Below are 27,892 nucleotides of genomic sequence, written 5' to 3'. Positions count from 1 at the left end.
AGGAAAGTACAAATGCCCATAGATGGCACTGATTAGGCGGCACAAATGGCACTGAGGCAGCACAGATGGCACTGAGGCGACACAGATGGCACTGACATGGGTACTGATGAGATGGGTACTGATGTGCACCGATGAGGCCTGTGTACTGGTGGACACAGGTGGGCACTAATGAGGCGGCACAGATGGCACTAATGAGGCAGCACAGATGGCACTAATGAGGCGGCACAGATGGCACTAATGAGGCAGCACAGATAGCACTGAGATGGGTACTGATGAGATGGGTACTGGGGAACGAGGAAAGGCGCGGCCGTAAAAACACGGCCTGTTAGAGATCTAGAGCCGCGCTGCGGCCCTACAAAGTCGTACGACCGTCAGCTAGTGGTTAAGGACTGAGCCTCTTTCTGAGATTTGTTGTTTACAGGTTAAAAACAATTTTTTTTTGCTAGGAAATTACTTAGAACCCCCAAACATTATATATTTTTTCTAATACCTTAGAAAATTGATACCCAACATGTCACGCTTCAAAATTGCGCCCACTCGTAGAATGGCGACAAACTTTTACCCTTAAAAATCTCCATAGGCAACGTTAAAAAAATTCTACAGGCTGCATGTTTTGAGTTACAAAGGAGGTCTTGGGCTAGAATTATTGCTCTCGCTCTAACAATTGTGGTGATACCTCCCATGTGTGGTTTGAACACCTTTTTCATATGCGGGCGCTGCTCACGTATGTGTTTGCACCTGCACGCGAGCTCGGCGGTACAGGGCTTTTAAAAAAAATATCTTATTTCTTTTACCTTTTATTTATTTTTTTAGACTGTTCTTTTTAAAAAAAATGGTGTCACTTTTATTCCTATTACAAGGAATGTAAACATCCATGAGAGGTCCTCTTAAATATGAGATCTGGGGTCAAAAAGACTTCAGATCTCATATTTACACTAAAATGCAATAAAACAATAAATAATCATTTTTAATTTGAGTGGGCGGAAGTGACGTTTTGACGTTGCTTCTGCCCTGCTATAGTATGGAGACGGGTGGGGGCCATCTTCCCCTTCACTCATCTCCATACCCAGCCACGACAAGGACACGATCGCGGCAGAGGGCACAGGAGAGCGGCGGGAGGGCGGCCCCTCTCCCACCGCTGATAACGGTGATCTTGCGGTGAATTAGCCGCAGAGACCACCAATATCAGAAACCGGACCGCCGCTGGAAGAAGAGGATATCTGGGTTATGGCAGCTAGCTACTGCAATAACATATCCTGCTTCAAACAGCCGACGTATATCGTCGTGCGGCAGTCCGTAAATGGTTAAGGTGACACTGAACGCAGCAAACTATGCACACACAATCTCCTGAGTGAATGTAGCCCTAACATTTTATAGGCAACATATTTATTTTAGTGGCGAGGGATTATAACACCTTTCATGTTTGTTTGTTTTTTGTTTTTGTGTTCTGTGCCTCTATAAGGGAGATTCACCCTGTCTATTTGTCACACTTACCGTTATCAGTGAAAGTGAAATAATCCCAAATTATGGGTTGTCGCCAGAATAAAACAGGGGAATTTTCCAATAGTTATGGTAACCCTGGTGACACCCAGAGTTTTAGCTAGATTCAGAGAGATTTAGGCGGGCGTAGCGTATCTCAGATATACTACGCCGCCGTAAGTTAGAGCAGCAGGTCCTGTATTCACAAAGAAGTTGCGCTCTAACTTACGGCGGCGTAGTGTAACTGGGCCGGCGTAAGCCCGCCTAATTCAAATGTGGAAGATGTGGGCGTGTTGTATGTAAACGACGGCGTAGGAGACTTACGCCGGTCGTATCTTAGCAATATTTAATCGTATCTCAGTTTGAGAATACGCTTAAATATACGACGGCGGGGATTCGAACTTACGACGGCGTATCTACTGATACGCCCGTCGTAAGTCTTCATGAATCTGGCCCTTTGTCTCATTTCTTGTTTTGGCTATGAGACAGAAAGTGAAGGAAATCTCCTCAATTCTCCTCATGAAACATGAAAGGGGTTGCAACCCTCCCTTATTCTACACAAAATTAAAAAAAGTGTTGACTTTATTTCATTATAACATTTAGTTGACGTAATGCACTTAATTTTATTAACAAATATCTGTATTAAATTGTGCTTTTTAAAAAAAAATGTCTTTGAAGTTTGGTTTTAAAGCCTGCAGTTGTTTCCTAAATCTGTTTTAGTGTTGTTTTTCCACAGGAAAGGTTTTGTTGTGTATATCGGATATATCCTGTATATTACACAATGCTAGAAACATGTTAGTGTCAAGGCAAAAGTGAAAAACACATGAAAGTTGCAAATGCTTGTTTTTTGTTGAGTATTGTCTACAGAAAAGAAATATGATAACATGGTGAAACTACAGTAGGTGTAAGGTTTTATTGTATGCTGAACATAGCTTCATTGACAAAGAGTATAAGAAAGAGAAATGCAACTTGTACTGGAGAGACCTGTTTATTAACACTTGAAAGAGCTGTTCGTGGTGGAAAGTGTAAGAGGAAATCCCTCCATCACAGTAAATACTTTTATAGGATGCTGGCAATTTGAATACATAAATGTCATTAACATATGAAAGCAATAAACAGAGTTTTTTTTAAAAATCAGCAAGAATACATTTTAATCATTGGGCCCTGAGCATTACTATTATAACAGCACAGACAGCTTTTTTTTACACATTAATTAACATATCAACTTGGAATTTTAATTTCCAAATACATTGGCAAATGTTTTTGTGAACTAGAACCAATCATTCACTAAGGCTACAGCTCCATGGGCAATTTTAATCTCTTGCTTTTGAAAGATATAACTACTTGCAGAAAAATGCCTGATGCATAGGGGTTGATTTACTAAAGGCAAACAGACTGTGAACTTTGCAAAGTGCAGTTGCTCCAGAGCTTGGTAAATGAGCTCTGCTGTCTTCCATCATCCAATCATGTGAAAGCTCTGGAGTAACTGTTCTTGCAGAGTGCAACTGTACTTCTATTTGCATTTAGTAAATCAACCCCATAGGCCCCGTACACACGACCGAGTTTCTCAGCAGAATTCAGCCAGAAACTCGATCGGAGCTGTATTCTGCCGAGAAACCCGGCCGTGTGTACACTTTCGGCCGAGGAAACCGACGAGGATCTTGTCGGGCCAAATAGAGAACATGTTCTCTATTTCCTCGGTAGTCAACGGGGAAACTTGGCTCGCCGAGATCCTCGGTGGCTTCACAATGAACTCGACGAGCAAAACGATGTGTTTTGCCCGTCGAGTTCCTCAGACGTGTGTACGGGGCCATAGAGTTACACTGGAGATTTTTAGTAGCTCAGTTATACTACTACAATAGCTAGCAAAAAGTAGCAATTGATTATATAACACACAGGTGTCAAACACAAACCCCACGGGCCGAATCCGGCCCTCCAGGCCATTTTATATGGCCCTCGCACCTCTCCTGCAGCTGCAGAAGAGCTCCAGCCCTCCTCTGGTCTTACTCCAGACCCTTACTTTCTGCTTTCAAGCAATGCAACCAGCTTCTTCCCAGCAGTAGCATTAGGAAAGGGGGGTGCACTGTGATGTAAGGGAGAGTGGGGGACTCAAGTTCTGATGGTGGGGTGGCTCCTGACATCCAATGTAAGGGGAGGGGATGCGCTAAACATCTAATCTTACAGATACAACCGACCCTTTTGAGGGCAATCATAATGCTGATGCGACCCACGATGAAATTGAGTTTGACACCCCTGATCTTACAGATGGAACAAATGCCCCCTACTGAATAGGCTACATAAGTAAGTAGTAGCAGTAGTATCTTGCAGTGATCACACGATTGGAGAGTTTTGTGAACATGTGACTTGTATAGCTTACTCCATAGGGAGCCACTTATTCCATCTGTTTAGAGATTGTTACTTGCAGAAATTAATTAACATCAATTTTAGAAGCATGACTACAGTAAGCTACTAGAAGCCTGTAGTTAATCCTCTCAGTAGCAAAAGATTAAAATCACCTGTGTAGCTTAGCCCTTAGTGTTAGGCTAAACAGATTAACATCAGTAATGAATAATTGCTGGACTTGTTGTTTTGTTGAAGTGTACACAAGCAATCATAGCTATCTTCTATTTGCCATTGAGCCCTGGCTCACACTGACTGCGGGAATGAAATTGCGCGAGTTCACCTAAACTCGTTACAATTGAATTCCTGCATGTCAGTCCAGATTTTGAGGGTGATTTCAGAGACATCTGTGCGGGTTCCTACACAGATGTCAATGGAAATCGCACCCCGAAAATCGGCAAAAGCAGTACAGAAACTACTTTTGGAAATCGGTGCAGCGCTCATGTAGCATCGCAGCGATGAGGGTGGTGCCATTGCTGGCAATTGCCGCTGATTTGTCATGCGATTTGACATGTCAAATCGCACCAATGTGAACCAGGGCTCAAGATTTTAACACCCAGTTAGCAAATTATCACACTTCATTCCATGCCCCCGTGGTAAGTGAACGTCAATTACCATAACATGATTGTAACTGTCTATGTTGCTTAGTCCTTACAATTATCCTACCCTATTTTGTGAAAATAAAAAAGTAAATTTGTAATAAAAAATATTATTAATATTTTATTAATGTATCTTATATTGTATTGCTTTGCTCTGGAACATTTTTCCATAGCATTGAACCATTCACATCCGTTTCTGTCCCACAAAGGAGCTTACACTTTAAAGTCTCTACTAATACATATACACTGCAGAGCAGGTTTTTGGGTGAAAGCTAATTTATTTACTTAAAAAATAAGTTTACCTGTTAAAAATAAAATAATACATATTTTTGCAGGTAAAAAAATGTGCATTTATAATTTTTTTTTACTTGGAACGCATCGCACCCACAGATCGGGGGTGCCAAGCAAGACTCTTGCAGACATGTCAGTGTATTTGTCTGCTCGTACCAGACAGACACACACTGACAACAAGAGATAATGAACTACAAGAGCGCTCAACAGCGTCATGGTAGTTCATTGAGAACTACAAGCCAACAGCCACAAAGGCCTTATTTACAAATAGTGACAGCGTGCACCCAGAGAAAATGCGTGCTCGCTGTCACTGGGCAGGGGGGGTGGGGGAGAGGCTGCAGCTGCTGAAAAATGTTAAGCGTTCCACCACAAATAAAGGTGGAACACGTAACATGTTCTAAAAGCTGAACTTATCATTTAAAGCAGTATTAAACCCAAAAGCAAACATGTATTTTATTGCAGCTTCAAAAATTCTTAGATTTACTGGCTACATTAGTTTTATTTTTTAGGATTTCTTACTTCTATTTTCATCTAGTGATCCAGCTAGAAAGTTGGTTGTTATTTAAAAGAACAAGCTCTCCAGCAGAACATATACATTTACATGAATGAGACAAACCACCTAATACCAAAAAGGTGATTATTCATGCAAAACCTTTATCCCAAAAGGACAAAAAAAACTTTAGCTGCAACTGATTCTAAAGTGTGAGCTAGAGTTTGGCTTCAATTTGTTATTGTATTCAAATCTGATAATACATTTAACACTAACCTCCCCCAGACTGAAAATGCTGCTGTCTGCTGTGCCTCCTGTTCTCATTCATCCAGAGCTGTGTCTCACTAATACAGGTAGTGTGTTACTGGTCAGATCACCAGGTGAAAACAGAGGGAAAAAAACAATACAAGAAAACTGATGCAGCCACCACATCTAATGACTGGTAAGCTGCAATACATTTTTGGTTTTGGGCTTAATACCCCTTTGATCTTATCTTTGGATTGCAAAATGAAACGAGAGCACCAAAAGAAAACCCACACATACAAACTCTATGCGCATAGTGTCCTTGGTGGAAATTAAACCCAAGGAGACCAACAACCATAGGTGCTAATTACTAGGCACAGAGCTAAGACTGTCTATGTTTCTATTGTCTAAAAAAGATAAGGAAGAAAAACCATAGAAATGCAAAGCAAGAAAAATGTAGGTTTGTAGGCGCTGTTGGCTGGCGGGTTGGTTGGTTTTACGGTTTTTACCACCACATCTGATCTACATTGAGTGCAGTTGGGTGCACAATAATCACAAACTGATATCTTTTTCATTGTGGCCGAGTTATATGTTCGAGTTACAGTGTTCCCTGAAAAGATAAAGAAAATCAGATTATGAACAAGAAGATGAAGACCTCATTAGTCCTAGCTTAATCCATATTTAGAAAACATAATGAACACTTAAGTATGCAAGCTGGTCTTGCAATCCAGGCTTTCAAAGTAGAGGGTATTTGCAAACTCATTCACATTTGGCTTTGATAGTTGAGCATCACTATGTACTACTATAATGTCTCAAGAATCTCAAGACATTTCATAGCTAGTAGTAGGTAATCACATTCATTATTTGGATGTAATTAATTACTACTGGCTACATTATGACTTGGATAAACCTGCAGCGGAGGTTCATTTTTTATGTGGACCTCCGCTTTAAGTACGGTTATAATTAGGGTTGTCCCGAATACCACTTTTTTAGGACCGAGTACAAGTACCAATACTTTTTTTCATGTACTCGCCGATACCGAATACCGATACTTTTTTTAAATGTGTCCCCAAATGCAGCCGTGTCACCCAAATGCAGCCATGTCCCCACAAATGCAGCCATGTCCCCACAAATGCAGCCATGTCCCCACAAATGCAGCCATGTCCCCACAAATGCATAAATGTCCCCACACATTCAGCCATGTCCCCACAAATGCAGAAATGTCCCCCACAAATGCAGCAATGTCCCCCACAAATGAAGCCATGTCCCCACAAATGCAGCCATGTCCCCCAAAAATGCAGCCATGTCCCCCACAAATGCAGCTATGTTCCCCAAAAATGCAGCCATGTCCCCAAAGAGAAAGCCAAGCCCCCCCCCCGCCGCCATCGCCGCCATCGCCTAGTTGATCAGCGCGGGGAACATTACAGCTTTCATTTGAATAGCTGTGTGTTCCCCCGCCGTGCCTTGTCCGGGCACTTTGATAGACAGATCACCCATCCAATCCTGGGACGGGTGATCTGTCTATCAAAGTGCCCGGACAAGGGGAAGGGGCTATATATGATGAGGCGCGGCGGGGGAACACACAGCTATTCAAATGAAAGTTGTATTGTTCCCCGCGCTTATCAACTAGACGGCAGCAGCGGCGGGGGTGGAGGTCTTGGCTTTCTCTTTAAGGACTGCTCTGTCTGCTCTCCGCCCCCTTGCTGCCCTTTCTCCACCCGCTCTCTCTCTGAAAAAAAATAAAAATAAGAAGCATCGGGAGCATTTGCGTGAACATGCTCTAATTTTTCACAACGTTTTAAAACGTTGTCGTTTTTAACGTCGTAAAAAATGGTTGTGTGTGGGCTTTAACAACGTGGAAAAAAAGTGCATGCTCAGAAGCAAGTTTTGCTGATTTACTAACACGAAATCAGCAAAAGCAGCCCCAAGGGTGGCGCCATCCGAATGGAACTTCCCTTTTATAGTGCCGTTGTACGTGTTTTACGTCACTTTGATAGAGCATTTTTTTTTTCACGATCGTGTGTAGGCAAGGCCGTTTTAACGATCGGGTTGAAAAAAACGTTGTTTTTTCTAGACCATTAAAAATTTCATTTTTTACAACCCGAAAAAGGTCGTGTGCACATTAGACTTTATCCTAAAATAACACTGGCATCTCCAATCACCTCCATATCCTAACAAATAACCTAAAGCTTTGTTGGTATTGAACTCAAATTCAGCGAGGCATACCTGTGCGTTCATTTAATTTTCAGTGATTACCTTAATAGGTCACTGCTTAGCCAGAAAAATCTCTTGGGGAACAATATGAACGATAGTAATAAAATTATCAAATGTGGTGATTTCAGCATGTTTTGCTTTTGATTCATCTCACAAGATACTACGCAGTGTATAACTGCACATAGTTACAGTATCATTCGATTGTCGTGCCTACATAGTAATATGTGCACTTATAACAAAATACACATTTCGATAATACTTCATGACATCCATTTTGCTTCAATCTAATAAGACCTTGCTCTTAATATTTACAATGTTGCAAATTTGTGCACTTACTTGGGTTGTAATATTCAGTAATTTTAACTGCGGCATCTTGACTCCCAGCAACACTTGCAGAACGGACCATTGGAACAGACACAGTAACGGTATCTCTGGTCAGCTAAACAGAAAAAATACAAAGTTATGGTCAATTGTTTTCATACTTGATAAAATTGGTAAGGTGGCTTCTAGACTGCTAGTGGTTTCATCTTTGTATTATTCTTTCTTGTCTTTAAGAGGCCTAAATATATAGCAGATTACACAACAATATTCCTAATTCCTTTACTAATAGGTGAAATTAGGGCTCACGTTATGTGCAACTTTTCAGATAAGTCAACAATCAGGTATGTGGCCTTTAAAAAAGCTATGGTTTCTGACAACTAATATAGATCAGATGTTCAGCGTCTAGGTCACATTTCTATACTGTGCTGGAGTCAAGCTGTGTTAGGATATCTACATTAGCAAGTAGTACTTTCACCTATTAAGCAGATATAAATCAACAGTAGAAATTATTTCTACATTTACTGAGGCAAATATTTTTAACCCAGGCACAAATGGTTTGTCACTAAACACTTAGGGCCAGATCCACAAAGAACTGCCTATCTTTAGGCAGGCATAGCGTATCTCAGCTACACTACGCCGCTGTAACTTAGAGCGTAGTTTCCTTATCCAGAAAGAATTTGCGCCGCAAGTTACGACGGCGTAGTGTAAATGAGTCGGCGTAAGGGCGCGAAATTCAAATGACTAAGATGTGGGCGTGTTTTATGTTAATTAATCTTTACCCCATGTAAATTAAGTTTTTTTTGAACAGCGCATGCGCCATCCCTTGGGGTATCCCAGTGCGCATGCTCGAAATCACGTCGCAAATAGTCAATGCTTTAGACGTGAACGTAATTTAGGCAAAGCCCTATTCGCAAACGTTTTACGCAAACGACGGAAAATTTTACGCTGTCCCGACGTCCATACCTAACATTGCGTACACCTCATAGAGGCAGGGGTAACGTTACGCCGGAAAAAGCCTTATGTAAACAACGTAAAAAAATGCGCCAGGCGGACGTACGTTTGAGAATCAGCGTATCTAGCTAATTTGCATACTCTACGCGGAAATCAACGGAAGCGCCACCTAGCAGCCAGCGTAAATATGCACCTAAGATCCGACGGCGTACGAAGACGTACGTCAGTTGGATCTAGCCCACATTCAGGCCTATCTTGTTTTGTGGATACAAAACAAAGATACGACGGCGCATCGTAAATTCTTTGTGGATCTGGCCCTTAGCATTTATGGCAATAATTGGCTCCATGTAAACTTCGGTATTAAATCTATATTGTTACTTTCACTGTTAAAGTGATTCTAAATCTGCCTATAATGTTTCTTAGTCGACAACAGTGGTGAAGAGTAGATACCCTGCAGTGCCTGTAAATACCTGTATTAGGCAGGCCATGCATTTTTTTTTCTTTCAACCAACACGTTGAACAGAAAAGAATGTGCTGAATCCCTCACTCGATGTGGATGGGGGAATCACTCCTTCAGTGCTATTGTGTTTTTCCAGTGGGGAACTTTCCCTTGCTGGCAGAATACAATGATCAGTGCTGTTAGCTATAGTAAAAAAAAAAAAAAAAACAGGCTGGTTGTTCAGAGTTCGACTGAGAGATCAACTTCTATACAACCCATAGATGGATCGAAATGTGGACTACTGAACCAGCTGAATTTCGATCCATCTATGGCCGACTTAAGTCTTTAATATCGACCTCTGTATGGCTGTGGAAACACTTGGATCTAAGTCGCAGGCTTTGCATGAGACCTTAATTCCTGCCTAGATCGAGATTAAACCCACTCTCCAGTATTGAGGCACATTCCTTGCAATTCAACTGTCAAATGCCAGTGCTTCTACAGACCACTGAAGTCCTAGCGTTTATTAGTTGATTGACCTGGGATGCTAAAGATAGCATTCATATTGTACAGGACATAATAAACTTTACTTTAGAAATACTGCTGTTAGTGGTATACTATATCCTTAATCATTACTATTCTTTCATGTAGTTGTAACTTACCGAATATAAATACAGGTTAACTTTATTGTCTTTAGGTTCCACAAGTTTAATTGTTTCAGTTGTAGGGATACCTTGGTCGCTTAGTTGGAATCCATTCAGTAATTCAACCTCTAGAATCACCATACCAGTTTCATTACCTTCCCCCTGGTAACTAAGAAGAAAAATATGATTATGAGTGACCTGTGCACAAACATTTAGAGATAGATAATCAAATCCACTGGGTGCAAAGTCAGACACCGTCTGTCAGTACCAGTTTGATGTTCTCAGCCCCCCCCCCCCCCATTCAATGCAGCCTCCCCCACCGTGCCTAAAGAGTAATTTCTTGATCATACATCACGGGACACAGAGCCTTAATTACTTAATGGGTTATGTAGTCACCACAGGTGATTGGACACTGGTTAACCCAATTAAAATTTAGTTCCTCCCCTATATAACCCCTCCCAAATGAAGAGTGCCTCAGTTTTTTCGCCAGTGTTTAAGGTGGTTGGTCACGTTCAACACGTGCTAAGAAGAAAAATGCTCTTTTGATGATCTGGCTGCGGAGACATAGGAGCTATAACCGGATCCATACCTCGGGCCAATATCAAAAGTCTAAGATGGTTGGTACCCGGGCCTCGTGTAAAGAAGAAACAAGGTTTGCTTGTAATGTCTCTCTGCAGAGGTCTGGGCTCTGGGATACAGACTTTGGTGTACTAATACTTCTGTGGCACGAAATGTTTCTGGCAGAGTCTTCTACAGGTCCAGGTATGAGGTTTTCTCTAATGGAACCCTTGATAAACCTGAAGATTGTCACAACTTGCCCGCCGTGATGGGTGAAAGCTGGAACATCCTAGAAAGTATGCCATTAATAGGATTCTTGCCCTTCTTCACTTGGGCTTAAATATGAAGTTGGTCTTGAGCACTATCAAGGGCCAGATCTCAGCTTTGTCGGTGTTCTTTCAAAAAGCCTCTCATTCCCTAGTTTGTGCCTTGTTCAGGGAGCACTGCGCTTGAATCTGCCGGTTAAAACTCCTGTGTGCCCATGGGATTTGAATTTGGTATTATCTGTTTTACAGGAGCTACCTTTTGAACCATTACACAATGCTTCTTAAGGCCCCGTACACACGGTCGGACAAAACCGATGAGAATGGTCCGACGGACCGTTTTCATCGGTTCACCTCTGAAGTGGCCGTACGGCCTGATGTGTGTACACACCATCAGTTCAAAATCCGATCGGGTCAGAACGCGGTGACGTAAAACACACAACGTGCTGAATAAAACGAAGTTCAATGCTTCCAAGCATGTGTCGACTTGATTCTGAGCATGCGCGGGTTTTAAACCGATGCTTTTCTGTACTAACCATCGGTTTGGTCCGATGGGGCAGCGGTCCTTCGGTTCGGTTTTGAAGCATGTTTTAAAATTTTGGACCGAAGGAAAACAGACCGATAGCCTATACACATGGTCGGTTTGGTCCGATGAAAATGAACTTCGGTTCATTCTCATCGGACCAAACCGACCGTGTGTGCAGGGCCTAAGTCTTTTGACAAAGAAACTGTTTTTTCTTGTAGCCATATCCTCGGCAAGGAGGGCATCGGAATTGGCGGCTATTTCATGTAAAGAACCGTATATCATTATTCATGATAACAGGGTGGTGCTGCGTCCTCACCCGACTTTTTTACCAAAGGTGTTTTCAGAATTTCATCTGAATCAAGATATAGTCCTACCGTCTTTTTTTCCAGATCCGCAGTCTACATGCTCTAGATGTTGAAAGGTGCGGTGGAAGTTTATCTGCAAGCTATGGCTCAGATACGAAAGACTGATTGTCTGTTTATTCTGCCAGGGCCCAGGGAAGGGCTAGGCAGCGTCGAGATCTACTATTGCATGTTGGATTCGACAAGTAATTATTCAGGCCTATGGTTAGAAAAAAAGATTCCTCCTTTTCAGGTGAAGGCGCACTTCGACTAGAGCAGTTGGTGCTTCATGGGCAGTGCATCACCAGGCCTCCATGGCTCAGATCTGTAAGGATGCTACTTGGTCTTCGGTCTATACATTTACTAAGTTATACCAGGTAGATGTGAGAGGGTATGAGGATGCTGCCTTTGGGCGTAGTGTGCTGCAGGCAGCAGTATAGATCCTCTGGCCCGATGCCGGTCTTATTTCTGATCTGGGTCTCCCTCCCCTCAATTTTAGCATTGCTATGGGACATCCCATTAAGTAATTAATGCTCTGTGTCCCGTGATGTATGATCAAGAAAATAGTATTTTTAATACAGCTTACCTGTAAAATCCTTTTCTTGGGAATACATCACGGGACACAGAGCTTCCGCCCCTCTTCAGAGTTAAACATGGGACATTTATTGCTTTGCTACAAAACTGAGGCACTCTCCATTTGGGAGGGGTTAAATAGGGGAGGAACTCAATTTTAATTGGGTTAACCATTGTCCAATCACTTATGGTGACTACAAAACCCATTAAAGCGATTGTATACCCGCATATGCAATTTTTTTTTACACCTGCAAGGCAAAAGCCATAATGAGCTAGTATGCACTGCATACTAGCTCATTAGGAAATATTTACCTCAGAACGAGGAGAAGAGATCTTACCTGGTCCACGACAAGCGAGATGTCATCTTGACGCGGCGTGTCTTCCGGGTATTGCCGCTCCAGCGCTGTGATTGACTGGAGCGGCAATGTCGTCACTCCCGCGCATGTGCGTGGGAGACTTCAATTCGGCAGGGTCCGGCGGCTGCCGGTCCTTTAGCCGAGGATCCCCCCTGCGCATGCGTGGCTGCAATCAGCGGCGCATTGCGAGGGGAAGATCTCCTAAACCGTACAGATTTAGGAGATATTCTTTATACCTACAGGTAAGCCTTATTATAGGCTTACCTGTAGGTAAAAGTTTAAAAAAAGGCTATACAACCACTTTAAGTAATTAAGGCTCTGTGTCCCGTGATGTATTCCCAAGAAAAGGATTTTACAGGTAAACTGTATTAAAAAATCCTATTTTTTTAACCACCTGTGCAAATGCATACAACCTGGTATTTAAATGGCAGTGGACCTGCATATTACTATGGTTTCCTTTTTGAGCCAGGCTGGTTTGGTGTTAGTTGTATTAATAAGTACAATTAAACTTCAACACGTTTAACATACCTACAAGATATATGAATATATCATTTGTATCTTTTCCCCCAAAAATAAATTGTATTCTAATTCTAATTACTGTGGCCATTTTACAAAATCTGAGATTAACCACTTCAATACTAGCCCATAGTCATTTGACGTCCACAGATGGGATCTCCCATCCTGGGTGGACGTCATATGACGTCCTGGGTTTGTGCAGTGCAGCTAGAGGCATCATTCAGATATAATTCGTTAGTGCCGGCGATTCTGTGCACGATAAGAATAATCATAGCGGCGGTTCCGCCTCCCGCCGCCATCCGGTGCTTCTCCGGACTCTCCCGTGCCATCGGGGGCCCGGAGAAAGAATCGTCCGGCGCAGGCAGGAAGCATAGAGATGACTGGTGACCAGATGGTCACCAGTCATCTCTATGACCATCGGAGGCCCGGGCGCGATGTGATGACGTCACGCCCGGGTACCCGTAAGTAAACAAAGCCGCAATTGCGGCTAGTAAGCAATACCAAGCATGAGATCGGTGAATTTTTTTTTCACAATCTCATGATTTCCAGCCTGGAGGAAATAAGACCCTGCATCTCTCCATAAAGAGGACCTGTCACACACATTTCCTTTTACAAGGGATGTTTACATTCCTTGTAATAGGAATAAAAGTGTTAAAAAAATAGAATAAAAAAAGTGTAAAAAAATTAACAAATAAGTAAAAAAAAATATTTAAATGCCCCTGTCCCCGGAAGCTTGCGCGCAGAAGCGAACGCACACGTAAGTCCCGCCCACATATGTAAACGCAGTTTTAAACCACATATGTGAGGTATCGCCGCATGCGTTAGAGTGCCAGCAACAATTCTCACACTAGATCTCCTCTGTAAATCTAAACTGGTAACCTGTAAAAAAATTCAAAGTGTTGCCTATGGAGATTTTTAAGTACCGAAGTTTGGCGCCATTCCATGAGTGTGCGCAATTTTAAAGCGTGACATGTTAGGTATCTATTTACTCGGTGTAACATAATCTTTCATATTTTACAAAAAAATTGGGCTAACTTTACTGTTTTTTTTTTTTTTTAATTCATGAAACCATTTTTTTCCAAAAAAAAGGCGTTTGAAAAATTATTGCGCAAATACCGTGCAAGATAAAACGTTGCAATGACCGTAGTTTTATTCCCTAGTGTGTCTGCTAAAAAACATATATAATGTTTGGGGGTTCTGCGTAATTTTCTTGCAAAATAATGATGATTTGTCCATGTAGGAGAGAAGTGCCAGAATAGGCCCGGTATTGAGGTGGGTATAAAAGCCCGGTATTGAAGTGGTTAAGGGCAGATTCACACCAGAATGCGGTGCGGGAAAGGCATGTTCCATATGAGTTTCCCACACAACATTCAAAAGGCACTGCCTTTACAATGTGCTGCAGGTGCCAATACATTGTTAACGGCACCCCAAACGCAGACCAGGCACCAGATTGCATGGTACCCCAGTACAATTCGACGTAACAAGTTTTATGCACTGTTTTTTGTGCGTTCCGGTGGGATTTGCATGCTATTAAAATTAATGGACTGACAAATTGCACTGCAGGGGAGCACACAGGAATGAGGACGGAGGCTCTAAAGTTTAACATGTGCAGTTATTTTACAAACCTAGATCTACAAAAGAAGTCTCTTACCTCATGCTTATATCTACTGTCAGTTTGTAAATATCATTTACATTTTCCTTTACGTTCAGATCTAATTTGAATGCTTCTGACACAGTAGCTCTCCTCTGCCGTGATGATGCCTCCCTGTTATATACTACATTAAGCTGCAAAGTAATAAATGTATTAATGAATCAAATAAATGTTATTTAGAACTGACAGTATTTCTGTTTAAACAAGATTTTTATACAGCTGTCATTAGCAAGGATGTGTTAAAGCGGTGGTTCACCCTCCTTAACAACAGTATAGCATTAAATTCGGCATAGTAGCGCGAGCTACAGTATGCCTGTCTGTATTTTTATATCCCCGTACTCACAGTGCTATTGTACATTGAAGATTCCGTCTGCGGCGGGGAATGGGCGTTCCTATGGAGAGGGAGGATGATTGACGGCCGCCTCTGGCATGTCACGCTCCCCGAAGACAGCCGGAGTAGGTCTCGGCTCTTCACGGCACCTGCGCACAGGCTATGCGCAGGCGCCGTGAAGAGCCAAGCCTATTTCGGCTATTTCCGGAGAAGCGTGACGTGCCAGGGCCGGCCGTCAATCACCTTCTCTCTCCATAGGAACGCCCATTCCCCGGAATCTTCAATGTACAATAGCACAGTGAGTACGGGGATAAAAAAATACAGATAGGCATACTGTAGCTCGCGCTACTATGCCGAATTTAATGCTAGAGGAAAAAAAAAAATTTTTTTTTTTTATATAGGGTGAACCCCCACTTTAAATGTTATAGGTTACCAGGCCTGGAAGGCAATACATTACTAACTTTGTTATCCATAATTGTAACCAAATCTTCCTGCAATGTGCTAAAGCAACTTTAATTATTTTGAAGAGCCTGATTAGTTTCAAACGGTAATAATGGGTAAAATCGAATAAACCCACCATTTTATGGGCTTTGTAAAATTATATTTTCTGCTTAAGCAAAAATGTTTTAAAATACATTCACTAAAGGAAATTAAAATGAACATGGGACACTTAATTTAATTCATACCTGAACAAGAGCCAATCCGTATCCAACAGCAGTGGCAGTGACTGATAGTGGATGTAAGACATCAATCTGACAGTAAAAAAAAAGATTATTAGTGTACCCTTTTCAGCATTCTAAAGAAAGACAAATTTGAAGGCTACCATTGCTGACTTTTCTTTATGAAAATGCCAGCAGCGTTTTTACGCTTATGTTTTTATAGTGTGGTGCGCTATAAGCACCGTTTAACTGTTAAGCCTCGTACACACAATCGGATTTCCATCGGACAAAACGTTGGAATTTTTTGCTAAGGGCGTTGGCCGTGAACTTGGTATGCATACAGACAGCAGAACTTTTTCAGCCAACATACACAAAACTACGTGGCTTTTCAGCTCATTAGCGCCACCCTTTGGGCAACTTCTGTTAATGTTGTGCTATGGTTAGCATTGGTACGGAGAATGCGTGTTTATACTTTGGATTTTTTTCCGACTGAAAATTTGAAAGCATGCTATAAAACATTTGTTGTCGGAAATTCTGACAACAATTGTTCGATGGAGCGTACAAACGGTCGGATTATCTGACAAAACCCTGCCATCACACATTTGTTGTCGGAAAATCCGATCGTGTGTACGAGGCTTAAGTGTACATTTGGCAGAGTGGGAATAAAGTATAATTTTTTTTACAAAACGGTATAAGCACTATTGTTTGGCAATTTTTCCTCCCTTTATGAAAATGGATGAATGACCTCTGGATTGAGAATACCCATACACTGGAGCATAGAGGAGAGAGGAGGGGTGAAGGACCCCATCTATGCAGACATCTACCTTGGTCCCAGAAGGACAAAGGTGCTTTCTGACCAACCTTAATTGTAGGGTCACACAATTTCAGGTGAGAATACACCCTGTGGAGGGGGAGCACCATAAGCACAGGATTAGGAGCACAGCAAAAAAAATTAAAAGAAGATATAATCGTGAAGATTTTTTGAGTACTAGTTTTCTTTTGTTTTTGTTTATATTGGGCTGCACATCTTTTTTAAGGCCAATTTTTGTTTATGTCTATGGACATTATTATATGATTTTTTTCTGGGGGGGGGGGGATTAATTGTGATTAGTAACTAGAGATTCACTGATTATAATATTCCTAGTACTTAATGTTGGAAGGCCTTCTGATTTCATTTGGGTATTCAATTGGCACAGTGTGGCACACATAAAATGTAATTACATTTCCTGAAACTTGTTTCTTTATTGTGATATGTGCTATTACTGATATAGTACAGATATCACAGCAATTTCACTTCCCACCACTCTATAAAATTGTTTGCATTTCATTCTGCTAGCAATGATTTTTCAATCGGATCTGAATATATACCAATTTATTGTTTGTTTGTTTTGTTAACTGACTGAAAATGTATCTAATTTTTGATGGATCAGATAAAAAAAATCATCTTGTCTTTAGACAGCCTTACAAGCTTTATTGAATATCAATAGGGCCGCCATCAGGGGAGTACAGGTATTACACCTGTAAGGAGCCCAAATGTTCTCAGGGGCTCAGTCGCCCCCCTTCTTAGCTTGCGGCTGAGAGGAGAAAACTTAAGTTCTGTAGTCCCCCCTCCTCCTCTCATGTCGTGGTGAGAGGAGAGAAAACACTTTCAGTTCACGGCCGGAGGAAGAGGTGAGTGGCATTTTCGGTAGCCCCCCCCCCCCCAGTTCTCAATTTGCGCTAGCACCCCCCCCCCCCCTGTTCTCTGCTCCAGGAGGCCCATGCCTTAAGCTGTGTGAGGGGTCCCAACATTTCTGATGGCTGTCCTGGATATCAAATGTATTTGAAATGTTTTTGTATTTACCTGCTTGCTTTGTAATGCTAGGAGATTGGAGTTGACTTGGAAAGTTTTTGTTACAAATGAACCTGGTCCAGTAACAGTTACAGCAAGAGATGTTTCACCTGGTGGCAGAGCAAACTGGGATAGAGCCTGCAGAGCTATCACAGTGTCCTTGGAGAAAACAAAAATTCCATAAATACAGCATGTGAAATTTGCTGAAAGTTAACAGCATACAGAATCTAACTATAAATAATTAGTATAATTTACATTATAAATGTAGTATCCAATGTTTATCTGAACAATAAACTTTTTTTTTTCAAAGTTAAAAAAAAAATGCCTATAAACTGATCTAACCAAAATACAAACAACATTGTAAAAGACATCACCTCACCCCACGATTGCAATGTTACCCAAGGTTCAAAGCCAACCTGAATTTTTAAATACTTGCCTGATCAGGCACTGTCAGCTCATAACAGGTATGTCAAATTGATTGTTAATATATGCACCTCAGACTGCTCTGATCTGTTTTTACTTTCTGGATTGATAGTTCACATGCCTGGCACCTCTTCTGTCCACCTCCAAAGCCTCACTATTAGCCAATTACTATAATGGATATATCCTCAATGAAGACAAACAGTGAGGCTTAGGATGCAGGATTAGGTCCTCAACCTATTGTGTCAAGAAGTACATGCATATCAAGGGATCTGAGGATTCTGAACACTCCAAGTGTTAAAACTGATATTGAATTTGACAGGCAGACACCCAGAGATGCCTAATGCTCACAGCACTGGATTTGGATTTTGGTAAAGTATTTTACAATTTAGATCATGGGTGGCCAACCAGTGGCCCAGGGGCCACATGTGGCCCGTGGAGCCCTCTGATGTGGCCCGCGACCTCCTGCTCTGGAATAGCGGGTTGGCAAGCCCAGATCGCAGGTTGCCGATTTGCCATACCACAGCATCAGTGTTGTGAATGAAGCTGGTGGTAGAGGAAGAAAACGGCTGCAGACCAGAGCCCCATAAGCCGATGTTTCCTCTACAGCGCTGGCTTTGTCACAGAAGGAGTCTATGGCAAAGTTCAGCTAACCCGCAGGATAGACACAGGTGCACTACGCTGCACCCGCAGTGTGGGCAAACCGCAGCACATCAGTTGAAAGCAGTCTTAGGCCCTTTTCACATGATCAGCCCGACCAAATGGGACCCTCAATTCACCTCTACAGAGCGACAGATGTCCATTTACGCTCGCCTACCTCCAATCCAAAAAACAGAAGGGAATTTGTCCCCTTCTATCTGGGCAGATCGGAGGGCCCATAGAGTAGCCGTGACCTGTCATCCGCACGCCCTCGCTCATTGTGTCCCACCACTGGTTACCAAGTTGCTTAAGTGGCCCTCGCTATTCAAAAGGTTGGGCACCCCTGATTTAGATTGTTGTGCCGCATTTACTAAAATTAATTATTTTTTCAGAGAGGTAAGAAGTGTGCTGAAGTGAAGATCATATGATATGGGTACTGGGGAATGAGTGGCATTTTTTAGCGTAGCTAGAGTGAGTGACAGTTTAGGGACAGAGACCCCACTGACAATGGAAAGTCCATAGCGCAGGGGATGGTTCCTGGCGAGTAGGATAAGCTTAGGGACAGCACCTGTCTTAAGGGAAACATCCCGGTATCTAGGCCAGTAACACAAGGTTCTTCCTAGCAGCACTATAGTGCCATCCTGGTACACCGGAAACCATCACCCCTCCAGTGGATGTCGCCCAACGGTAATACAGGCCTAAGCCTGGTGACTCTATAAATACCAACTGCTATATTGCCTTATATTAGTGCCTCCAAAACCTTTTTTTTTATTCTTTACCATTATCCCATATACAATATACAAAATAAATAACAACATCAAGAATTGTGTGAGTGTACCTGGGTAGAAACATAACCACCAAGTTGGTTTCTCTGCTGGCTAAGCCACTTCATGACAGGGATACCATCTGCAATTCGGTTTTGTTGTTGGAAGGAGAGCAGTGCATAAGCTGCTGTCTCAATATCTGTACTCCTTGGCTGCCAGTAGTTGTTGGCTGATTCAGAAGGTGCAGACCAGTACTTTGTACCTCCTATGTAAATAATACATAAATTGTACTATAAATAGCTCTAGAAAATTAGTTACTTTGAAGTTAAAGTGCAGTTCCACCCATAAATATAACATTACATCAGTAGTTTTAAAAAAAAATGTCATTAGTCCTTTACGAATTTTTTTTTTTTTTTTTAGATGCCTTCAAAGTGTTGTTGCTAGGCAGAATAGTTAATCTTCCCACTTCCTGCACCTAGGTGCTTAATGCTTCCTAACCTACACCGCACAGACTCCTGGGAATGTAGTGGGTGTAACTTTCCAGGAGTCTGTGCACTCCCCAGTCTCAAAGAATCATGTGACTTGGACAGCACAGGTGCTGAAACCTGATCTGACACTGCTTGTGCAGCACTGAGCATGTGCGAGATTTGCAAGGCTGAAATCCAGGAAGTCATACAGTCTGGCTTCATGATGCCCACACTTAAGATGGCCCCAGTCAATTTCTATTTTATAAAGTGTCTAAATGCTGTAACAACCTAACAAAACGGACCTTAGTTTACAGACTAACTTTACTAGAATACATTAAGCTTGTGTATTACAGGGGTATTTATATTTAAAAAGTGAAATTGTGGCCGGAACTCCGCTTTAATGTTATACACAGAAGGCAGTGCAAGATACAAATATGTAATTATGAATATATATATATATATATATATATATATATATATATATATATATATATATATATATATATTGGCAACACTATTTGCATAGCTGTATGTCTGTAATCTATGCACATGTAGTACAAAGTGCATTATATATGAGTGCTTCATAGCATACAGTATGCAATAGTATACTTGGTGGGATGACTTTAGCTTGAAAATTCTATTAGTACCTACATTGCGGTTACCAAAATTTGTTATGCATTAGCGACATTCACATTTTTAATTCTGGACAAAAGCTGACTTACTAAAAGGACAGGGCTCAGAGTAACTCTTCAGGGCAGTGTTGCCAACCTACCAGATTGAAACTTACTCACACGACACCTAGGTTTAATGGCACAGACAAGTTTGTACTGGCATTTTTAAAAGTTACAGTTTCAAACAAATACAATATGCAATTAGCGATGTGATTTAAGGTAGATATTAAGGCAAAAAACATATTACTTATTTTATTTTCGATATAGTAAGAATGGGAAGGAACACACATGAAACTGACTCTCACAGTGACACTGATAGGAGACGATGATGGCACCTCACCAACACGAAACGTCCCCCAGAGTCGCAGTGACAGTCTCTCTCCATGCCAGGTGATCCCTTCAGTCCACTCCAGTCCAAACAGCACTGACAGCCACGCTCCAGGCTTGCCTTGCTCCCATCCCGCAGACCCGCACATGAGGCTCCAGCCCCTCCACTCGGCCCCCTTGCACCATGACATCACACGACACACTTAGGCACTGCCTCTGTTCTGATGTCACCGTGTGTGCGCCAGTCCCGGAAGTGTATGGGCTGCTATCGAGAGTCGGCCAGCTCAATTTCTATATATGCGGTTTTTAACTACATAATTGTAAGTGTCCATTCATCTTGTTTTTTATTAATAAATGTAAAGGTTTCACACTATATCAGCCTTTCTGTTTTTATGGGAACACACTGAACCTGTAAATGCTTATGAGAACCACTACCACCGAGGCTGAGACGTCTGATGCATGGCACTATAGACCCGAGGTTGGGTTATAAACCACAAGTGCCTATTGATCTCCTATAATCAAGAGATCACTCTTATATGGTAAGTGGCAGTGTAAACTCAGGTGGAGGCATTTTCTATCCTCACTTCTTCGTGGGTGTTTTGGATTACTAACGATTAATTTATATGGACTTTTTTTAGAGAATATAGTCACTATCACTGCGTTTATTATTGTGATCACTGAGGGTTGTTTTTTTTCTTCCCTCCCTTCCCCCTTTTTCCTTGTTTTCACTTTCTATATGGACTGATTTATATATATTCTTGATGATCATCATTTTTTGAGTGTCATTTTTATGAAGTGTATCAAGTATCGTGTATGTATATGACACAATTTCTTATTGATAGTTTATTCACATTCACGTAAATAGGATATGTTTATTTATTTACATTGATTCCCTTCATCTTGTAATTTTTATATATTCTATGTTGTTTACACTATTGATACCACTTTTTTCACTATTCCCTCCAACCGTGAGTGCATTCATACCAGTAAGGTGGGTGAGTACAGTACAGGTTCTCAAACACAGCGCAGCCTTATTTCTTTTTACTGCCCCCCGCCGGCTCCACCGAAACACACTGTAGCAGGCACTCAGATGGTCTCGGCCGACACCAGACCAGAACTGCGCATGCAGAGTTCGAAGCTGAGCGTCGCAGCCATATTTGTTACTGGCAAACTTTTCCTGTCACTGGCATTCACTAGCAGAAGAAAAGTGCCTGTTTTTTTACTGGCTGCCAATAAAAATACGGTTGGCAACACTGCTTCAGGGGACCTTTGGATCAGTTTTGGTTTCAAGTGAAGAAGGACATCTGGTTAATAAGGATGGGGAGATGGTGAAGGTATTGAATTTATTCTTCTTCTCAGTCTTCACAAGGGAATCGGGGGGCTTCGGTAACCAAAACTGCAGTGTTTATCCTCATGACACATCACAAGAAACACCTCCATGGTTAACAGAGGACAAAATTAGACTTGGGAAACCTAACATTAATAAATCACCGGGACCAGATGGCTTGCACCCAAGGGTACTTAGGGAACTCAGTCAAGTAATTGCCAGACCATTGTTCCTAATTTTTACTGACAGTCTACTAACTGGAATGGTACCAGCTGATTGTAGAAAAGCCAACATAGCACCAATATTTAAAAAGGGCCCAAAATACATCCCTGGGAATTACAGAGCAGTTAGCCTAACATCAATAGTATGTAAGCTTTTGGAGGGGATGATAAGGGACTATATACAAGACTTTAGTAATAACTGTATCATTAGCAGTAATCAGCATGGATTCATGAAGAATCATTCTTGCCAAACCAATCTATTAACCTTCCATGAGGAGGAGAGTTGCCATCTAGATAAAGAAAGGCCCATAGATGTGGTGTATCTAGATTTTGCAAAAGCATTTGACACAGTTCCCCATAAACTTTTACTGTACAAAATAAGGTCTGTTGGCATGAACCATAGGGTGAGTTCATTTATTGATTGAAAAGTGGCTACAAGGGCGAGATCAGAGAGTGGTGATAAATGGGGAGTATTCGGAATAGTCAGAGGTGGGTAAGGTGGTCCTGTTTAATTTGTTCATAAATGACCTGGAGGATGAGGTAAACAGTGCAATCTCTGTATTTGCAGACGATACTAAGCTAAGCAGGGCAATAACTTCTCTGCAGGATGTGGAAACCTTGCAAAAAGATCTGAACAAAAATAATGGAGTGGGCAACTAAATGGCAAATGAGGTTCAATGTAGAAAAAATGTAAAATAATGCATTTGGGTGGCAAAAATACGAATGCAATCTATACACTGGGGGGAGAACATCTGGGGGAATCTAGGATGGAAAAGGACCTGGGGGTCCTAGTAGATGATAGGCTCAGTAATGGCATGCAATGCCAAGCTGCTGCTAACAAAGTAAAAAGAATATCGGCTCTGGTCTGGCCGCACCTAGAGTATGCTGTCCAGTTCTGGGCACCAGTCCTCAGGAAGGATGTACTGGAAATGGAGCAAAAGAAGGGCAACAAAGCTAATAAAGGATCTGGAGGATATTAGTTATGAGGAAAGGTTGAGAGCACTGAACTTATTCTCTCTGGAGAAGAGACACTTGGGAGGGGATATGGTTTCAATTAACAAATACCATACTGGTGACCCCACAATAGGAATAAAACTTTTTTGCAGAAGGGAGTTTAACAAGACACGTGGCCACTCATTAAAATGAGAAGAAAATAGGTTTAACCTTAAACTACATAGAAGGTTCTTTACTGTAAGAGCGGCAAGGATGTGATATTCCCTTCCACAGGCGATGGTCTCAGCGGGGGCCATCAATGGTTTCAAGAAACTATTAGATATGCACCTGAACGACCACAACATACAAGGTAATACTGACATATAATCACACACATAGGTTGGACTTGATGGACTTGTGTCTTTTTCAACCTCACCTACTATGTAACTATGTAAGTAGTCCGAGGCCTGAACTTGAAACCCAGGAGAGGACTTTCGGTACTTTCAACATCCACACACAGTCAAAGGGAGCAGCTCCTATCCCCAAGAGAAACCTCTGCCTCATACAGATATGCCAATTCCAACAACTTCATGTTTCTAAACCCAAGAACCCATTAGGTTCCAAGTTACTGGGTAAAGTGTCCACAGCTCACTCGTCATGGACACAAGATCAATATCAGAGTTCAGTTCCATCATCATTACCCCCTTTCTATGCTTGCCACTTATCACTCATTGTCCGTTGCAGTGTCATATTCTGCTGCCTATCCTAGAATGCTGCGGAAGTCACGTGACGGCCAACTGCGCATGCGCAATGCGCTCCAACTGCAAATGTGATGCGTTCCAGGGGATTTACGACACTACCCTTCAGTGAACCATTACAATTTGTCACGGAAGTGACGTATTACCATACACGGAGCGGAGGGAGAGAGAGAGAGAGACCTATTCAGAGCGAGAGAGAAATAGACATATAGAGATACGTAGATACATTCAGAGCGAGAGAGGGATACAGATAGAGAGATACTGAGAGAGAAGCGGGGATCAGGGAGGGGATTACCTCCCCTATGTACATTACTTCCGTTATCTATAATATACAGGTGGTTCTCAAAAAATTTGCATATTGTGATAAAGTTCATTATTTTCTGTAATGTACTGATAAACATTAGACTTTCATATATTTTAGATTCATTACACACAACTTGAAGTAGTTCAAGCCTTTTTATTGTTTTAATATTGATGATTTTGGCATAAAGCTCATGAAAACCCCAAATTCCTATCTCAAAAAATTAGCATATCATGAAAAGGTTCTCTAAACGAGCTCTTAACCTAATCATCTGAATCAACTAATTAACTCTAAACACCTGCAAAAGATTCCTGAGACTTTTAAAAACTCCCAGCCTGGTTCATTACTCCAAACCGCAATCATGGGTAAGACTGCCGACCTGACTGCTGTCCAGAAGGCCATCATTGACACCCTCAAGCAAGAGGGTAAGACACAGAAAGAAATTTCTGAACGAATAGGCTGTTCCCAGAGTGCTGTATCAAGGCACCTCAGTGGGAAGTCTGTGGGAAGGAAAAAGTGTGGCAGAAAACGCTGCACAACGAGAAGAGGTGACCGGACCCTGAGGAAGATTGTGGAGAAGGACCATTTCCAGACCTTGGGGGACCTGCGGAAGCAGTGGACTGAGTCTGGAGTAGAAACATCCAGAGCCACCGTGTACAGGCGTGTGCAGGAAATGGGCTACAGGTGCCGCATTCCCCAGGTCAAGACACTTTTGAACCAGAAACAGCGGCAGAAGCGCCTGACCTGGGCTTCAGAGAAGCAACACTGGACTGTTGCTCAGTGGTCCAAAGTACTTTTTTCGGATGAAAGCAAATTTTGCATGTCATTCGGTAATCAAGGTGCCAGAGTCTGGAGGAAGACTGGGGAGAGGGAAATGCCAAAATGCCTGAAGTCCAGTGTCAAGTACCCACAGTCAGTGATGGTCTGGGGTGCCATGTCAGCTGCTGGTGTTGGTCCACTGTGTTTTATCAAGGGCAGGGTGAATGCAGCTAGCTATCAGGAGATTTTGAAGCACTTCATGCTTCCATCTGCTGAAAAGCTTTATGGAGATGAAGATTTCATTTTTCAGCACGACCTGGCACCTGCTCACAGTGCCAAAACCACTGGTAAATGGTTTACTGACTATGGTATTACTGTGCTCAATTGGCCTGCCAACTCTCCTGACCTGAACTCCATAGAGAATCTGTGGGATATTGGGAAGAGAAAGTTGAGAGACGCAAGACCCAACACTCTGGATGAGCTTAAGGCCGCTACCGAAGCATCCTGGGCCTCCATAACACCTCAGCAGTGCCACAGGCTGATTGCCTCCATGCCACGCCGCATTGAAGCAGTCATTTCTGCAAAAGGATTCCCGACCAAGTATTGAGTGCATAACTGAACATAATTATTTGAAGGTTGACTTTTTTTTTATTAAAAAGACTTTTCTTTTATTAGTCAGATGAAATATGCTAATTTTTTGAGATAGGAATTTGGGGTTTTCATGAGCTGTATGCCAAAATCATCAATATTAAAACAATAAAACGGCTTGAACTACTTCAGTTGTGTGTAATGAATCTAAAATATATGAAAGTCTAATGTTTATCAGTACATTACAGAAAATAATGAACTTTATCACAATATGCTAATTTTTTGAGAACCACCTGTATGTACACGATCTCTCTCTCGATCTGAATGTATCTCACTATCTTTATATCTCTATTTCTCTCTCGCTGTGAATGTGTGTCTCTCTCTCTCCCCCCCACTCCGTCTATGGTAAAACGTCACTTCCGTGACAAATTGTGATGGTTCACTGAAGGGTAGTGTCGTAAATCCCCTGGAACGCATCACATTTGTCGTTGGAGCGCATTGCGCATGCGCAGTTGCCCGCCACGTGACTTCCGCAGCATTCTGCGATAGGGAGCAGAATATGACAACACACCGGCCCTAATAACAGAATGTCAATTTTGGTTTGGCAGTCTTCTTAAACAGAAATTAAAGTTTTCTTTTGCTAAAAAGAAGTTGGGGGCAATTTTTCCAATAATAAAACAAGGGTTATCTATTCTTGTGCTAAGGCTTCATTTAACAGGGTAAATGTTCATCTCTGTTAGTAAAATCAGTGGCTAAATAGTCTAAATAAGAGTAAACAATTTGGCCCTATTTTTTTTCCAACATGGGCTTCCTTCTCCCTAAAACATCAAGTTTTTTTCTTCAAAGTTTATTTAAACAAGCTGAAGTTAGATGATTGGCTACCATGCACAGATTCACCAGACTGCACTTTGTGTACAGCTCTGTAAAAAGCCCATATTTTCAACCTAGATGAAGTTATAAATGGCTACAATTATTACCTTATCCTAAAAGATTTATCTTACCAAACCATTTACTTACCATTAACTTGATTGGTTGCCCTGGAATTAAGCAGGGTTAGAGCAGCTTGAGCTTTTGTGCTGTTAGCAAGCGATAATGCATATGTAACAATTGACAAGGTGTAATTACTGTCAATTACTTTGTCATACTTGCCCTCTAAATATTTCACAGCTTTCTGAACATTGACCTCGTAAATATTCTGAAAATATAAATACACCAAAAAATAATAATCATTTCCTATAATCTTTTGGAGAATGACTTTTGAAACATTTATTCGCCCTTCTAAAATATTGCATTCTAACAAAATCGGATTCTGCTGTATATGGGACAATTTTTTTCCCCCTACATTTATCGTTTTTATTTCACTCTTCAGCAAAGCACACAGTACAGCAGAAAGTAGTGTGCCAAACATGGTGGACTGATAAAAGTTATAAGGTACATAACAGTAAGAGCTATGAAAAATATCAATACACTTTCAGAACCATGTCATTTTGTATGCCTTCAAAACCATTATGCCGGATACTGACGAGCAAACATGTACGATGAAACCGGTCCGTCGGACCGTTTTCACCGTACATGTCTGCCCGGGGATTTCTGTATGGTGGCTGTACTCACCATCATACAGAAATCCGCGCGTAAACAATACGCGGGGCGTGTCCGCACCGTCGCCTCGACGATGACGCGGCGATGTGGGCGGGCCTGCCAGTTAAATGCTTCCACGCATGCGTCAAAATCATTCGACGCATGCGAGGGATGGCGGGCGCTCGGACATGTACGGTAGGTCTGTACAGACGACCGAACATGTCCGAGGGGACAGGATTCCAGCGGGCTGTTTTAAAACAAGCCCGGAAATATTTGCCCGTTGGGAAAAGGCCCGGCGGGCAAATGTTTGCTGGAATCCTGCCCGCTTGGGCCTACACACGACCGAACATGTATGCTGAAACTGGTCCGCGGACCAGTTTCAGCAGACATGTTCGGTCGTCTGTACGGGGCCTTAGAGATCTGAATACATGGAAAACATTAGTGGAAAATAAGGCCCCTAGAACAT

The 27,892-nt window shown here is 42.0% G+C and overlaps 1 protein-coding gene across 1 annotated transcript in view; it reads right to left on the bottom strand.

Annotated features, from left to right (window-relative positions):
- Positions 1 to 5,654: 5,654 nt before the first annotated feature.
- LOC120937037 (CD109 antigen-like) overlaps positions 5,655 to 27,892 on the bottom strand; it is a 124,684-nt gene continuing 102,446 nt past the window's right edge. The window contains exons 26-33 of the mRNA XM_040349959.1: positions 26,866 to 27,043; positions 19,571 to 19,761; positions 17,686 to 17,832; positions 15,870 to 15,935; positions 14,853 to 14,986; positions 10,087 to 10,237; positions 8,053 to 8,155; positions 5,655 to 6,112 (exon numbers count right to left, since the gene is read on the bottom strand). Coding sequence (XP_040205893.1) covers positions 5,910 to 6,112; positions 8,053 to 8,155; positions 10,087 to 10,237; positions 14,853 to 14,986; positions 15,870 to 15,935; positions 17,686 to 17,832; positions 19,571 to 19,761; positions 26,866 to 27,043 — 1,173 coding nt within the window. The 3' untranslated portion in view covers positions 5,655 to 5,909. The remainder of the gene's footprint in view (positions 6,113 to 8,052; positions 8,156 to 10,086; positions 10,238 to 14,852; positions 14,987 to 15,869; positions 15,936 to 17,685; positions 17,833 to 19,570; positions 19,762 to 26,865; positions 27,044 to 27,892) is intronic.

This window comes from Rana temporaria, chromosome 4 (genome assembly GCF_905171775.1).
Source record: "Rana temporaria chromosome 4, aRanTem1.1, whole genome shotgun sequence".
In the NCBI taxonomy this organism is placed as follows: domain Eukaryota; kingdom Metazoa; phylum Chordata; class Amphibia; order Anura; family Ranidae; genus Rana; species Rana temporaria.
Note: the sequence above shows the minus strand (reverse complement) of the source record. Positions and strands in the feature narration are given on the sequence as shown.